This window comes from Rhea americana, unplaced genomic scaffold (genome assembly GCF_003343005.1).
Source record: "Rhea americana isolate MKP2758 unplaced genomic scaffold, rheAme1 scaffold_54, whole genome shotgun sequence".
In the NCBI taxonomy this organism is placed as follows: Eukaryota; Metazoa; Chordata; class Aves; order Rheiformes; family Rheidae; genus Rhea; species Rhea americana.
The window spans coordinates 550,840-568,565 of record NW_028186690.1 but is presented as its reverse complement, the minus strand read 5'-3'; the positions used below and the strand labels follow the sequence as shown (position 1 = coordinate 568,565).

Below are 17,726 nucleotides of genomic sequence, written 5' to 3'. Positions count from 1 at the left end.
CACATAGACATAMGAGTTTGCATCCCTTAGGAAGGAATTACTTCCAGGAAAAATATCTGTATAAATATAACCTGGTTGTGTGGCAGTTATTTCAGCACATGTCTGTGTATATTTTGATCAAAAGATACTAAGAATGAATTTTTTTTGCAGCATTTTATGTTGTAAGCCATCAATATTAAAAAAATGCAAAAGTATTCAAGTACCATTCACACAAGCATATTTATTATATAAATACTTTATAAATTACAGGATTTTAATTATATATGTAAACATTTATAGGAAAATAATGTTTTATATTCGTATTAATGTTTACAGCTAATATAAGGCACATAGTGCAAAAATACATTTCTGATGCAGAGATCACAAAATAATTACCTATATGTGTTATCTAAAAAGTAGCTGCTTACACTTACATGGTACAGTATTTCTTTTAATTAATATGTATTTGTAATTCATGGTTAACTCTTTGTGGGTAAAAAGAGAAAATAGCTGCCATTTGACCTATGAGTTTTACTGGTGTTTGGTGTACAGAATGCATACTGTCAGAAAAAGTATGTATAATTATCTGGTACATAATATATGTTATTAAGCATGTAGAAAATCTCATTTTGAATACCTGAGAGTTGGCCCTGAACACATTGTCTTTATTCTGCATTTACTGCTATAGTTCTGGGCTGTAAAGTAATACAAAACCACAAATCAAAAAGGTCATTTAAAAAAAATGTGTAACTTGCATACATTTACTTTTTTGGAAGAAATAATTTTAACTAATAGATGCTAGAACTGTATTTACAACCATTCAAAAATTAAACTGAGTCAAAAAGGAACACCAAACACACAGATGGCTAATGATGCCTCTGCCCAGCATTTTCAGTAAAGTTACTGAAAATTTGGTTTATAAAAGGGAGGCAAGTTACAGATTTTACTAATATGCCATTGGCCAGTATAAAAGAATAAAATATATATGCAAAGAGTTTAAGTAAATATATTCATATAATCACATACAAGATGGTACGGTAAACAGAATACACTGTTTTCACAGTATACTTGGATAAAAGGCAGAGGTTTAAAATCAGATTTCTGAACAATTTGATTCCATATTTTCTTTTCTTGTACCCACGACAAAACTAAGCCCAGATGTTTAACATATGCTATAGGGACTACAGAGGTTTGAACACACTTTTCAGGACTACTGCTAGTATTTGAGCACCATAAAGAGAATAATGAAAGGGGTGAGAAAAAAAAAGAATGACACAAATCTATAGAAACTATCTCAGGAAAAAGTATACTGGTTACATACCTTTCTGTTGTAAATTATTGATAGAACATAATTCCTAACAAGTTTCACAAAACTGGAAGCATTTGAAAATATTAGCTGTTTTCTCTATATAACAATAACCTTCTTTCCGTTCTACATCATATTTGATCACGGGAAACAGTACAGTAGGAATTTTAATAAATACTGCACTGATTAGTTGCAGGTAAAGTTTTACAATTATGGTACAGTTTAAGGCATTACCCACAGTAGCAACCTCAGTGCAATTTGCTTGCTCATATACACTGTACATTRAATGACTGCCTCTCCATTAAAATCTGAAGGTTTATGAACTTGTTAGCCCACAAATAGATAATAAATCCCTGAATAAACACTGAGGAAAACAGGAAGGAATTCTTAATAATGAGCATTACAAAGATGAAAGAATTAATATATATATATACAGCACCTGTAATTTGCACATAAAAGATGGATTTTCTGCTTTGATGTTCCTACCACATCAGAGTTCTCACTGTATTTGAAGCTGGAGACCAATAATTGTGCTAGGAATACATTTCCCACAAAATCCTCCACATTTTCCATATATTTTAGTACCATCCTGGAAATTAGACAAAAAGAACAATCAAAAGAAGTAACTGAAGTTACAGTAGCAAAGAGCTCCTTGAGGTTTGCACACAACAGACCTTTTGACAACTCACACCTAGAAATACCAAATCAAGAGATAGCACTGAATCAATAAATGCACACAGAGMTCCTCTGTCATTATCCACTCTATACTTTTGTTCCTTGCTTACTATCTTGTGTGTTTTTAAACTGGGGGTGCTTGTAACTATTCTTGTTTTTTTATTTTTCTTATTCAACTGGTCTTTTGATTTCCCACTAAATCAAGCGGGAGGCAAGTAATCTGTGAGAATCCTCTGTAGCAGGTATCTTTAATAAAGTAGTATCCTTTACTAAGTGTTTTTACATACTGTTAAGTATCATCTTCTACATCTTTAATAAGCCTGATTAATATGGCAATAGCCCATTAAAACCAGTAAAAGAAGGCTAGGTAGGTAGTGTCTATCTACATAAGTTTCTGGGTAGCATGATTAAACATGCCATGAGACCTTTAACCGTAAATTATCAGTCCGAGCTCTCACAGTCCATCTGAATGAAGACTTAGATGGTCAGAGACCTTGAGTACTATTCTGAGTCAGAAATTACTTTCACTAGACAGTCATCACTAGCACCTCTGGAGGTACAATAGTCCAAGCCATAACAGCAGGTAAAGAAAAACAGTATTTACTTACATGGGATTTGTGTACGTCAGCAGTTGCATAGTTGCCCTGAGCAATCCACCTAACTGTACTGGATAATCTCAGACCTGTACCAGCCAAATTAATGCTGAACTGTCCCTAACAAAACAAAAACAAAAGGTAAAAAACAGAACTGATAAACAGAGTTGATAAAACCCTAAAACCCTTTATATTGGGACATCTGCACATATTACTTAGGGTACATCTAGACATTAACCAAAGCTGAGTACCTAAACTGGGTTAGTTAGTCTGCATTATATCCTTTTTTGGACACTCAAGATACACAGACACACAAACAAGTTATTCTGCAGTTAGCAGTACCTGTGGATCAGCTGATCTGCAGCATCTGTTTGCCCAGTCTGAATATAGRACGGATGGCAGGTGATTCAAATGAGTTTAGCCTATTTTTTACATATTTAATTTTATTTTACAGAAAGTACAGACATGCTATATCTGCCAGAAGGAGGCTGCTTTTCTTTAAAAACATGTTTCCTTAGTTTCTGCGCTTTTTGGACATAATACAGTCAGGACCTACTACTATCTGGAAATTACAGATAAATCATTTCTTAGCTGTCTAATTCTCTAATTTTTGCAAGCACACTGTCCAAATACCACCTTATCATCTCCCATCCCTATCTCAATATACTTAGTAACTTAATTGAGCACGAAAGTAAGTGGAGTTTAAAACAAGTAAATTTACTGCTAAATGGAGTGCTTTGCAACACAAAACACTGAATGAAGTGATTCTATTGCTTCTAATCATTCTATTGATTCTAAAATCTTTGCTTATGCAAATGCATCTTGAAAACTAGCTTTAAAACAGAGTCAGTTCATATGAGAGTACGAAATATATTAAAAGCAGCAAACTTCACTACCTTAGAAAACAATCTCAGAGACAGAAAATCATTAAACTACATTCACACAGGAGCTCAATACATTGGAAATAAGTACTAACTCCACAAAGAGACGTAGGTGTCTAACCGACAGTTTAGGCAGCACTACAATCTTGAAAACTCCTGCCATGTAATTCACTAGCGGCCCGGATTTCTAGTCGTACCTAGTTAAAATAGTCTAAATCCTGAYAGCAAAGTGTTAGAAAAGACAAAATCTCCATTACGTACTCTAGCTACTGTATGTTATTATCTAACACTGTCATAGTCAGATATATTTTATACATTTATGAATGTGTGTGTGTGTTTAAAAAACAAAGCCTTCAGTCTTTATCCTTGTGATCTACTAAAATTCCTTCATAAAAACTCAGCCTTACATTGTTTTGTGTTCATTTCTGTGTAGATTTGCTGTGTTTATAACACTCACACTCAGGATGAACTACCACAAGCTCATATAGATGGGGGAGGTTGTTCTTCAAGTGYCAAAAAAGCAGAAGATATACTCATTTAATGACATAAAGCATCTGGACAAAATTCATACAAATGGTATAGAACAGTGCCCACAATTAACAGGCCGACAGTAACTTCATGCACGGTGATATCATTTTGTAAAAATAAATGAAATGTGCAAAGAGTGCATATGTACAATTATAATTATGGAAAAATAATTTGCCATAATATAATTATGGCAAAACAGACCCTGTCTGTCATGCATTACACTCAAGGCCAGGAACAGATTTCAAGGACTGAGAGTGAAGGAATTGATGCCTTTCGACTGGGCAGAGACAAAGAGCATTAGTTTCAGTACCTATCTTGTAGATGGTAACACATCGGTGCAAAAATACCTAAGCAGAAGGATGTCCTGTTACAGATCACATGCAGTTGGCTGGGTCTGCATCCCCATACAATACAGTATTGTGCTAAGTCCAAAGACTTTGCAGGCTGAAGGTATCCAATATGGAAAGGACCTCTGAATAACTGCTTTCATGTCAGGGGTTCAGTTTGCCTAGCTTAGGCACTTCATTTGTACCTAAAGTGTACCAATTTGTACGATTGCACAAATTATAAAACTGTAGGTGTCTAGCTGCCTTTGAATGCCTCTTCCCACATAGCCTGTCTAATTATGTTTAAGCAGCTAGGTTAGATAGACAGTGGGGATTCACCTCCATGCAATTCTGAGCTAGTTGGTCTTAATTCTCTTTCCAGTCAGGGAAAAGAAATACGCACTTCAAAAGCAATTGATTTCATCTTAAGGCATCTAACAGGGTAAGATTAGACGAGCTGTCTTCTAGAAGATCCCAATCGACAATGTTGGGATCAACAACAATCAAGGCAATTTAGGTTGATGAGTTCAGACTAAAGTTATATCAGAATTAGCAAGTAGTATGGTGCAGCATGAGTAGATCTGTAGAGTGAAGCAGTTGGACCAGAGGGCCCGATGTCAGTATACATTGCAAAGATCAGGGGTTTTACTTTGGACTAGCTCTCCCCTAGTCCCATGGACTTCATTCTCAAGAGTAGCTGAAGTGCATTAAGGCCCTTCTGCAGCCCATCTTTTGATTTAGTTTCATCCAAAAGGAATCCAATTCATGTATTCCAAGACTGTTCCATGATGTGAAGCAAAGCACAGTAAATWGGGACAATAAGGAGATTTACTCAAAAAGTGCTACCCAGTCCAAACTAAAATATCAATTTAGGCACATCCATAGATGTGTCTATGAATCAGCCTATACTGTTTAGTAGGATCAACTTTCTCTAGGACTCTTCAAAGATAYGAAGTCAGGAGAAAAAAGCAACAAAAAGAAAAAATTTGGTAGGATCATAGCACAGGAAGATCATTGGAGGAGAATTCAAAGTGGAGGGAGAGCAATAATGAAAACAGTAGAAAGAAGGATATATATACATGGAATCTAGGGGGTAAGTGTGGGGTAAACAATCTGTGGGAGAAATAGAAAAAGAGATACAGTGGAACAGGAGAAAAAAGACCAAGAAAGAATTACTTATTAAAGTACTACACAGATGAGATGGAATAGAAATTTGTTTTAGAATCTTACAGCTTTCAAGTAGTCATATAGATTTTTTCCTCTTAACTGCACACTTTGAAGGGATAAGAAATCAGAAATACCTGTGGACATCTGGCAGCACTGTAGCAATCTCCAGCTGTAGCAAATGGGACTGCTCTCCCAAGTACAGTCTGAGCAAAAAGAAAATCTGTGGCTAAGAAACAAAAAATTATTCAACACTGAAACTGTTGCATTAGAAACAGGTGAAAACAAGGTGAAAAAGCATGAATATAYAATTTTGCCAAACTGTGATTTAGGTAGTCCATTTTGATTAATAATAACAATATTCAAGGTAGCTTTCCAGATGCCAAAGATGGGGAAGCAGACTAAACTCTTCCTCAGTCATAACTACATGTGGAAAAAGCTATCCATGGATTTTTCTGCCTTATGATTTACAAACTTGTATATTGACCTAGGGGAATATAATCTGAATAATGTGATAACTTTTAATGTCCTTCTTTCTCTCTGTTTGTGGATATATCTTCTGTGTTTTCTGTGTATCTTCTGTGTTTTGTTCATTTATTAAGAATACATAGTCTATGTATTAGAAATGYGCTGGGTCACCTTTGTGACCGACAGCACCACAGTCTGAAATTATTACGTGGTACGAGTGTACCCTGTCCTTAGGGTGTCTAGTGCCAGTAATAAGAATAAGGTGAATTAGAACAACGCTGGGTGCCGCTCCAGACCCTGGCATTCTCATACTTCCTGAGTTAATTTATCCCATTGAGAGATAGATAYCATGTTCATGGAAGTCTTTGGGAGCATCCAGAAAGAATTTATAAAAAACATTAGAGACTTCATCTGCAAGGTCAATCCAACCTACACGCCTAGTTTCTTCACTGAGCTACGATGGGGACAGGAGAAGGACTGATGTGCACTTGGACATAGCTCTAATGTGAGCTGGATGTTGGCTGGCCTGCTACTTTCAGACAGGGGCTTGAAATTGCTACAAGCTTCCCTGTTTTTTTCATATGTCCTCCAAGGACTGAGAAGTTACTTTATTATAGCATATGAAGACYTTCCCAAGAAAAATATGCCAGGGACTAAAAGAGTCCTTAAATCAAACAGGAAATGGCATAATGGGAAGAAAATCCAAAAAAATTAAACTAGTTACATAATTCACACTTTGAATAAAATATAATTCTGTAAGATTAACAACTTGACCACTTGGGACAAACTGACAAGGGAAYTGGTTTAAAAATTAGGCTAAAGAAATTAGGAATTCAAGAAGAATTGAATAGAACTGATAACAGAAGAATTTTGTTTTCCTCTAACTGGCATAATTGGATCTATAAATGGGTTGAAATGACAATTTCATCATGATCATTTTAAATTTCAATAGAATGCTCACATTGGCTAAAATTGCTAAAATACTTACTTCTAATTTGCATGGAGGCTACATCAAATCTTATTTTGCTAAAAACAGTGAAGCCAGCTGCAGGGTAGTCATTTCGACAAGCGCAGTCTTGCTGTCTGCTTCCATTGAAAGGACATTCATAAGGATTCTGTAACCTAGAAAATGGCAAATATTGAGTTTTCTTTTTGACATTTTTCCATAATATAGTATTGWAGTGAAAAATAATTGCATTGTACTGTGCCACGCTAAGAATGTTAAACAAGTTACTGAACAAGAAGTTCAGCTATAAATCTTGGCTCACGTGAAACATTAATGCGGACTGAAACCATTTCTACTAAAGTCCAGACAGAAAATGTATATAATCAGTTAGCGCACTTAAAACATTCAGCCTGGAAGTAGCCATATTTCTGCATGTGTGTTAATATGCCTGAAAATTTAAAATGTAAAGTCAAGAAAAAGTATTTCTATTCACCTGTTCTCCCAAAAGGTAATTTTTTTAATTCTTTTACTGTGGAAGAAATAAATGCACTTCATAAAGTTGCAAAACTACTTTTGTACCTGAATCCATATACTTCAGAAAAGTTGTCTGCTTCACCTTTTACCAATGTCARATATTCTTTAGGATTCTCTAAGTGCATGCCTGAACAATAAATCTGAAAGAGCAAATASAATCTTTTAGGAAAATTTTAATTAAAAAATACTATTTTATAAAAATATGTGCCACACATATTAAAAGTACCTTTATCATCTTTCCTTTAATGTTAAGTAAGTATTCACCATCCTTTCTAATTCCTTTTTTAATCTGGACATCTTTGCAGGTGGTGAGAATTTCACCTTCAAAATGAATGATTAAATTACATCAATATTTCATGATTAGAATTTAATTTTAAGAGTTATTTCTGCATAATTTTGCTCCAGATATATTTAGAGCTCTTATATAAATAACCTGGGAAAACATTTAGTTCAGCTGTAAATTACAGCTGTCACTTACTTACATTCTTCTGCATGGCAGATCTTTCTGGCAGCTGGTTTTAAACGTGGCAGGCATAAGTCACTGGATAAGCCATTTTCAGTCATACACTCTACTATTCTTTCCTTTACCCCCATTCCACAAGCCACTGAGCACTAGATATGGATAGCAATCCAAAGTTTAGAAAATAACATATAATTTACAYAAGTATGTCAGCAAATTAGTCTTGGCATGCATTTATGTTTGAGGCAGCAATTAAAAATCAGCTTGCACATCTGTACTCACTTTGGTCCACTTTCCCACTTTCCAAGTRGCTCCTTGTGAACAGCCTTTGATATTACATTTATGAATGTATGGGGAGGGCATTACTGGGCATTCTCGATACGTTACAGTTCGTAGACCATAGGCATGTTTGTTCTGATTAGAATAGATTCCAACACAGTATGTGATCCTCTGCTGGTAATCAAACCCACAGCTGTTTGAACACTAAAATAAAATCCCCAAGCAAAGACATTATTTCTGTGAAAATTAACCTTTCTGCAGCACTGTAATTACAGACAAGTCTGCCCTGGTCTTCCTTTCTGCAAAAGCTTGTAATCTGACATGTGCCATCTCAAAATTGGTTAATCAGTGTGCCGAAGGTCTACAATAACTATGCACACAAGGAGATGGAMAGTCCCATGCAATCCTATTCTCAGAGCTTAAAGAGGTTCTAGAGCACCTCCCTCTCTGTTGCAGTACACACACACACACACTCACACACATATATGCACATGCATATAGTGCAGGTGAGAGAAACAAAGGATCATTGATCCAACGCTCTACTGAAATCCTGGAAAATATTTCCACTTGTTTCACTGAGATCAGATTGCAAGAGAGTTTCCCTGGGAATTAGCAAAGGAATTCCATGGTAAGGGCAGCTGTCTTCTAGCTGGTATTCACAGGTCCTAGATGGATTACCAGAGGATGGCCAGTATAAAATGGCAAAAATGTCTAAAACATACTGGCAGCTGCAACAAAGGGAGACCAAGTGAAGGGAGAGAAAAGGAAACTTGTCACCCTGATCTTCCTGTTGGTATGTAATGCTTTCACCATTTTACTAACCCTTAATTGTAACTCAGAACAAACAGGTCCTAGCACTGCCTTTTTCTGTTCAYGTTCTCCCTATCACTCATTTTAGCATCATTTACCATCCCTCACTATAGCACAGCCTTCCCTAAGACCAAACACAGTTTCTTTCTAATAACTTGGTTTCCCATAATGCTTAGTAGCTTCCAAGAACTAGGGAACATGGACACAAAAGACTGATAATAGAGTCACTACAATACATCGTGATTGACTGGAAGGTTCAATGTGCAGAAAGTTTGGGTGGGCACACATKTTCAAATGAAAATATGTATTTTTTGCTTCCCACACATAATGCACTTTCTACAGCAATACAATATTCTCAAGTGTAAAGCTATATACAATATGTGTGAGCAATATAATTACTTTACCTGTGACAATTCTCCTGTAAGTACAACATATTTAGAGGGAGCAATCCTGCAATTTTTGGTTGATGGAGGCTTTACGGCAGGATCACAGAAGCTTTCATCCACTTGGATCTGTTTTTCATCCACACACTTAACTTTTCGGTGTATTTCCTTTCTTCTGTGTGATGTTGAGCACTGAGTAGGAGAAAAACAAGCTTTTGTACTTAAACTAATCATTTACAGAAAAAAATTATTTGCCAATTGCCACACACCAGTAAAACCCAAACACTGACAACTTTTATGACATCTATTATCTGGGTTGGACAGAATCAAAACCCTTTACATTGTTCTCCAAGCTTAGATGTCTGCAAAAGGCTGGGGAAAAAAAAAGTGTATAATGACATGATACTGTGTGAACTGAGACGGAAAAGAAAGTGAAAATGTCAGGCCAAGGCAATAGGTTGAATGAAAAAGTTCTTCTGAATGAAAAGGAAAGAGGAAGAAAGGATTTCAGCGAAATGTGAGAGGAATAACTTGATTTTGAAAAGAAAAAAATTCCTGGAGGCATCCACATGAAATTACATTGATAAAACAAAAGAAAACAAAACTGCCTATTAGTAAAAAATGGTAGCTTTGGGCAGCCACATCTGTTGAGCCTGTGCCTCTGCCATGAGTGTCTTCACACCTTCCCTGCCATGGTAGCCATATGAGACGGAACATGATTAACAGTTCCATCAAGACAGAATGAGAATCCTAGTGTTACCAGAATCCACAAAAATAAAGGTAAGGGTTAAGTAATACAWGTCAACAAGACATCCCCAACTCTACAGGTTTGAACTAGTCTATTTGACCTTGCTGTGACAGAGAAGGAAGACTCAAATACACAAGTTCTAGACTCAGCAGATGCAACCACCAATGCTACAGTCTAGTATTAACCTGTTGCCTCCAGCCACAGGCATGAACCTAACTGCACATTAATTTGGACCCAACAACAGTCAGTTAAAGACTAATCAAGGTTTGGCATGCAGGCCAAACTTGTTGCTCAAATGTTATTGTTATTGATTTTAAAGCAGTAACTTGAAGTAAGGAAAACAGATACTGTATGGTATAACAGCTCTACCAGAKAAAATCTCTAAATTTATGCTGTTGGATTTTGGAAATCATAAATGATGCAGACTGCACAACATCCCTGGGCAACTTGTTCTGCTGCTAGAACTGTCCTCATGGAGAAGTTTTCGTTATCTCCAGTTTGGTGAGCAAGCACTCTGAACCGTGTTCTGTGAGTGCCTGAACTGAACTCCAAGGAACTGTTCTACAAATTCCTGACTAAGTGCACTATTGAAAGAAGCTGCAGAGTGTACGTGGGCTTACAAATCTCATTTGACCTGAAAGCTGTAAACAAGCTGAGATAGAGGAAAAATCTTTCGAATGAAAAGCTTTAACCTTTTATTCTCTTCACAGGAGCAAGAAACTAACAGGTGAAACAGTCAGTGACATCATGTTATTGATGTAGAAAAGCAATAGTCATATTACATCTGAGGAACAGCMTGCCACCACTCTTTGCAGTGGATTTTCTGAGGAGAATAAATGGACAAAAATCACCTGCTTTAGGCAGAACTCAGGTCCTAAGACCTGAAGGAGAAATTTCAGCATAAGCTTCACGACTCAGGCATTAAGCACTTATAACTCTTCCCAGTCACATTGTCTAAAATGTTTGCCCACTTTCTTGAACAAGCAAGGCAATGAAGAGGATGTCAGGGAATTAGAGAGAGCAATGAAAATGAACCTGAGAGATGACTTACCTACCCATTTTGAACCAGGCTGAGATCCATGACAGAATGTGGTTCAGCAATGGAAGCCATAAGTGCATTAATCCCTTAAGAAAGCTAGTCACTCAGAATGAAAAAGATGTACGGACTTTTAGCCGGGCATGGAGCATTGATATAGTTGACAGATGCAACTTATACAAACATCYGATCTTTTAATGAGATGGAGTAGCTCAGAATATTAGGAACATAACGAACAACCCAATCATTTGGAAAMAGGGACAGGCAGAAGAACACTTCTGATTATGCTGCATATGTTATTCCTGCAGCAATTTTCTACATGATATGAGAATGAATATTTGGTATGAAATCATTGGCTGTTGGTAACAGCCAGCCTTCCAGCCTTCTGTATGCTGTAGGGATGCCAGACTTGAAAATTTTTCTGATATGCTGTGATTGATGAGGTGAGGAAATGACAAAGAAGCACTCAGAGCAGAGACAGCTGGGCAAACTATTCTAGTATTGAGTACAGCCTGCACCGGGAGTGGAATACAGAYGGATAAACTCTTGAAGAACCACTGTTAATGCTGGATGCACAGGGCTGTATATGAATCTGACGAGAGAAGGGAATTGAATACAGGAWTTTCAAGCAAAAAGCAACAAACATATGGAAGAAGTTATGGACTAGCCAGAAGAYACAATGAAACACAATGCATTTGTGGTGGAGAGCTCTGAATACTCAGCTGGAAAGTACAAATGTTTAATGGATAAAGAAAATTCATTCTTGGAAAATGTAAATTCCAACTAAAAGTACATTCTGAGCCACTTTCACTCTAAATTCTGACTTTAACAAATGAGAAGGTAACTCTTAGAAGAAGCTTATATATCGTCAGCTTTCTCTCTATATGATTTAACAGAGGAAAATATGCTAGTCATGCGAATATTGTTTAAGCGTGATTTACGTATTATCAGCATTCATGTTTACAACATAAATCTTGTGCSTCTTGGAGTTTTGAGTCTGATATTAAAATTCCCAGGAGTTAAATTTCCCTAGAAAATTAAAAAAATGCAGGTAGAGGCCACAACTGCACAAACTTGATTTTTATTTAATGCTACAATAGAAGAGAGGCTCTTCTGTACACCATTCCAGGTGTTACCACAATTTTAGATTCTCTCTCTCTCTTGTTCTCTCTGTTTGTGTGTATGCATTTATATATTAATAGAAAAGCTATTCATTTTTCTTTCTATAAAATAGAAAATAGCCATTACATCTTTGAAAAAAAAATGGTTCTGTCCTGAAGGTGTGTTTAGATTTTCTGAAGGATGATATCTTTTATTTTGCTTCTTATCTCTTCTGGTAAATCTTCACACAGAGAAGTTCTTGAAAGAGCTGTTGCCCAAAGATTTTATYTCTGGGATTTTTACTGAATATTCCAGCCAACATTTCATCTGTATTTCTATTTTTAAAATGTGAATTTTGCATGATATTGCACCATGAGGTCTTATTAAACATTTTATGCCATCTAAAAAGCACTTTGTATTAGAATTACACAGTTTGATGAATAAGGACCTGCTCACATCTTCACTAAAGCTTTTGTCYACAATGGTAGATAAGCAAGTTCAGGAACAGGGAGAAAATGCAGCCCCCACAATTTGTTGCCACTTTCTTTTAGTTTCGCAAGCTTGACTTTCAAAATATCCAGTACGTTCACTTGTTTGTCTGTAATCTAAAAGCTACCAGAAATGTATCCACAGGTGAAAAAACATGAAAACCTGTCCCGTCACATATTGCTACTTCCTACAAGTGGAAAGGCCTTACTTACATCTTCCCACTCATCTGTCAACCACTCATACTGCACACAGGCAGGCAGCCAACAGCGCCTCTTGCTAGGGGGCCGTGTATCACGAYTGCACATTGCTTCATTCACTTGACCCAGGCCCTTCAGCTGGCAGTAGATGTCTCTTTGTTGAATCCCCACTCCACAGGACACAGAACACTAAAATTGAGCAAAACTATTTACGTCAGTGTGAAATAAGACAGTCAATGTGGTAGTTTCCATTATTACATGTTCTCAGAATATTATTTAAATACTTCATAGTCCATAACATAGTAGTTTTACAGTGTATCAGAATAAATATACAACAAAAATGTAAATTTACCATTTAAGYATCTGTAGGAATTATGGGAAATGCACCCAAAGTGCTCAGATTGATCTRTCTGCTTATCTTAATTCACAGTAGAGACACTCACTACACACTCAAAGCAAAAGTGTAAGTTTTTGCAAGCTCAAACAATTACAAATTTAAAATTTACATATTACTTTATTAAATTAAAGCCTAGCAGGCTATTGTGTTGTTTTAAAAAGTAAATATGGAAATGAAAGAAAGAATTCTCAGTATTTCAGGCTTGAAAAATCTCACAAAAGGTGCAGCCTCTTGAACCGGGACGAGCTTAAAAAGGTTCTAATCTTTCCTGTCATATGCCTCTTTTCCTCCCTCCTGGCCAAAAGATAGCTTGTTATAATGGTAAGATTTGCTCAGATGAGTGTAGACAGCCCATTGCTATCCCAGTCAGAGGCATGATTAGGTCCTAAAGCCTACCAGAAGACTCAACCTAATCATAAAGTAGATATTGCTCTCTCAAGTGTGGAAAAATGCAGAATGCTGATAAATGGCGTTCTACATTTCATCACCACTGATTTTGTAACTGAGCTGGCATCATCTGCTCCTGTGATATGCAAGGGTTGCATGTTTTGTCTCTGAAAGGTCAAAGTCTGGGTCTTTTTGATGATGTAACACTGTATGATATCTGTTTCTGTACCTTTATGTATACTTTGACCGTCCTTATTGCTTAGGAATAGTCTTTAATGCTTGGGACATTAATAGAGTGTCTCTTTGGAAGTTAGTGTTTTTTCTTCTTGATTTTTAATCTGAGTGTAATATTCTACCAATTTATCTGGCGTTTGTCTGAATTTAGATGTATCAATCTCCTCAAGACAGGAGGTGAATCACTTCAGTTTCTCAAAGAGTTGGAGTTTGAGTGCGAATCTTGAAATTTATGCCAGATAAAAAATAAAGGCGTTGATTCTGCTCTACACAAGGCAAAACAAATGACTATGGTCCCTATGAGCAGTCCAAGACCACCAAAGGATGGAGAGGGTTTAACACCAAAGCACCAGCAGTCATGAAACAAAGTGGAGATATTAAAATTTAAGAGAGTTGCATAAAGCACTTCTTTTTAAAGGCTTCCTGTATTAAGAAAGTTATGCATTTTATGACAGACATGTGATTATTGAATTAAAACATCAAAAATTCCAGTAGCTAGATGGATATCACTCATTAGTATGAGTGCCACTGGAAATTAGAGGGAGTTAAGGAGGGGTGGCGGACTCCTCATTTTCATGCCTCAAGGAGAGAGACATGAGATCATCTTCTTCACAAGTGTCAAGGTCAAAGCTCAAAGGTATGACTGCTGGCATGTGTCCCAAAGGTTGACTCCAGCCTGGCACAAAAGTTAAATTACTTTTATTAATGGAATATGGACTGAGTCTCTGACTTAGCCTGGCCAACTGGTGAATTTGAATGTCTGTACCAGAGATGGTCATGGAAATGACACAAGAGGAAGCAGAAGACAATTAAAATGCTTCTTTACAATGTGTAAAACTGAATCACTTCAGTTCATTCATATCACAGTTATAGTAACACTTCTCTCTCATATTCACTCCTTTGCACACACAGAACCATGCACTCTTTAGTGCAGCTTTATCTTACCAGGATTTCAAGCTTTGAGCAACCTCTATACGATATGAAACATTTCTTCCACTTTCTCTGTATCAATGTTTCCTTTTTAGATACTCAGTCCTCCTAAATTATAATATCTGGCAAAGATTACATGTACCTTTAAGAAACAGAAGAGTTTGAATGGGAAAGGCTCAATGCCAGATACTAGGGTGAGAGTCTGTTTTCCAGACATAGTTGTAACTTAATCGATAACTTTCTAAGGGTCTACATACAGGTATAACAGGCAGAATTGAGTCTGTATACACACTTCTGTTTTTATGAAGTTTCCATCACCACAAATGTTGCATATAGCTTACCACAGAATAGGCAAACTTCAAAATAAAAGAAAAAAAAMCAGGATGCTGGGACAGAGAAAGTTCCTTTAAAATTCCTCATCCCACATCTTTGAAGAAGACCATGAGGACAATGCTTTTAATTACAATCTAAAATGAAAAAGCACTAGAATGAAATTATTTATTCTAGTGGATGATTTTACTGCTGGAATAACTTATTCAGTCTGAGAGTATTGTCACTCAGACACATAACTAGAGAGTGGACTTGTCAATGAAGATGTAGACAAATTCAATTTAAGGTGTAAAACACCTAGCTTTAAACACAGAAGCAAGTTTGACAGGTTAATTCTGGAGACCGTTCCTTACTTTTGTACAGTCTCTGCCTCTAGCCTGTATTTTAGGCAGCAGCTGGGCACTTATTGCAGCCATTTCTTTTGTGATCTAATYGGTCTGTTGGTGATTCTTTTAACTTCCTCCCCCTAGGGTGGCCTGGGTCTGTTAGTTGTAATCCTCTGAGACGGATCAGTTTTGTCTTCTGTAATAGGCATTTTTATTAAGACTCCCAAAATTCACACTGATAGATTCATATARGAGTGCAAAACAAAAAATTCTCAAACAGCACAAAACTGCCAGATCCGTCTGCCCTTTATTCTAGGGAACACTTTCTTCCACTTCTTTAACATTTAATTAAAGCAAATTACTATGCACTGATCTCATTTTGGAGGAAAGTGAAAAGAAAGACAGTTATTTCACTTTCCTGTAGTGAACATTCACTGATCTGAGCAACAAGAGAATGCAGGCCAATGGTTAGGGCATTCACTTGAAAAGAAGACCTGGCTTCTAGTTCTTGAATCATAAAATATTTCAGCATTTTCTAGAAAAAAAAGGCATCAGCTAGGATCTGCATCAGAACAGATTTCTCAGTGGAAATTAGCATTTTATTATCTGAGAAGGGAATAAAATATTTCATCTTGGTTATCTCTGGCTTTGAAGGTCTGATTCCTCCTAGTCTGGTATAGTGTGGTCCAGATGCCAAACATGGACCTGTGAATTCCAGCAAGAGGCACAGTGTTGAGTTGCAGCAGTAACAGTCCACTTTGTGAACTTCTCTCTCYCATCTCTCTAAACTGTCCATTTCCACCTACTTAAAATCAGAAAGATCTATCTTTGTAGACAGCCTAAGTCATATTCCTATATTTTAGCAGCACATTGTGAGCAGGATAAAGAATCTGTCTCAGGCTTCCARGGTTTTGATGAGAAAAAGATTGGCTTCTGTAGAGGGAACATCCCAGAGGGAAGGGAGGCACTGCACTCCACTGTTCTCAGAACTCCTCACATGATGAAGGAGAGAAGAAATTGTGATTATGCAATAACTGGCAAACATTTGCACTGTCTATTCCAGATCRAGATTAACCTTTCTTTTATCACCTCCTGATTTGGGTTCTGAGGTGTCTTCAACACTGTGTGTATTCTGCGAGAATAAATGAAAAGCAAACCAGCACATTGCCATGTGCTGTGCACACACAACTTCATAACAAGGTGAGGGATGTTTTACTAGACCAAATGGCATTATTGGAACAAAACACCAGCATTTGTGCACACAAGCCCTTTTTCTTGTCCTCTCCCTACAAACCTGGCTTCACTTCAATATTCAGACTATAACATCAACAATAATGATCAATTCATCACTGTGGCTGAGAAATAATCTTTTAAAATTTACTACTTTCTTGATTTTASAAGATAAGTCAGTCTTCCTCCCTTGAAGAAAGTCCTAATAAACTATTCTGTACAAGGTTTAGCTTGACAAGTATTTTGAGTTTGCTCAGATATTTCTTGTAAACTAATTTAAAAAATAAAGAAAAATAAAATTAAAAAAACTATTTGCTAAATTGTAGTTTTAATTGTGAATTGCATATAAAAACACCCTATCAGTTATTTTCATTGAAGCAACGTGTCATAAATACGGTCTCTTGTTCTTCTCCTTTATCACATTAGAAGACATAATTATAGTAGATTTTAAATACCTCTTCCCATCTGCTGGCTTTCCAAGCAGGACATCTTCCAGCTCTGCAGATTTTGTATGTCTGTGGTTTTTTTAAATGACTGCAGTTTCCTTCCTCTATTTTCACTTGGAAGCTATTAAAACAATGCACATCACGATACTTCAAACCTTTTCCACAAGAAACAGAACACTGAAAAGAAAGAGAAGTATATTTCATTATTTATCAAAAATGTGTAAGTAATAAGAAAATCAGAAAAATCTGTGGCCTAGCCCAAAATAGAATCTACAATTATATGAATAAGTTTTTGTATTATGCCATAGCTATATATATCTGAAATTTCTGCATAAATTCTCTTCTAGTGAGTATTACTGAACAGCTGCCAACTATCTATCAGTTTCATTCATTCATGTAATCATTTATAAATATCTGAGCTCAGTCATCCATGCAGGAGATAGTTGGATGTTATGATCTCACAACAACACACTAGCTGTTTTCTGTTTCCAGTACGCTGCTGTAAATTGCTATTTTTGTGTAACAGTATAAATGTTAAAGAAA

General features: G+C 36.4%; 1 protein-coding gene across 1 annotated transcript in view; it reads right to left on the bottom strand.

Moving 5' to 3' along the window:
• Positions 1-271: 271 nt before the first annotated feature.
• The window catches only part of ADAMTS20 (ADAM metallopeptidase with thrombospondin type 1 motif 20), a 116,084-nt gene continuing 98,629 nt past the window's right edge, over positions 272-17,726 (bottom strand). The window contains exons 29-39 of the mRNA XM_085318544.1: positions 17,193-17,360; positions 12,919-13,092; positions 9,354-9,524; positions 8,143-8,343; positions 7,883-8,012; positions 7,627-7,721; positions 7,446-7,540; positions 6,909-7,042; positions 5,590-5,681; positions 2,569-2,673; positions 272-1,874 (exon numbers count right to left, since the gene is read on the bottom strand). Of these exons, the coding sequence (XP_085174670.1) occupies positions 1,785-1,874; positions 2,569-2,673; positions 5,590-5,681; positions 6,909-7,042; positions 7,446-7,540; positions 7,627-7,721; positions 7,883-8,012; positions 8,143-8,343; positions 9,354-9,524; positions 12,919-13,092; positions 17,193-17,360 (1,455 nt within the window). The 3' untranslated portion in view covers positions 272-1,784. The remainder of the gene's footprint in view (positions 1,875-2,568; positions 2,674-5,589; positions 5,682-6,908; positions 7,043-7,445; positions 7,541-7,626; positions 7,722-7,882; positions 8,013-8,142; positions 8,344-9,353; positions 9,525-12,918; positions 13,093-17,192; positions 17,361-17,726) is intronic.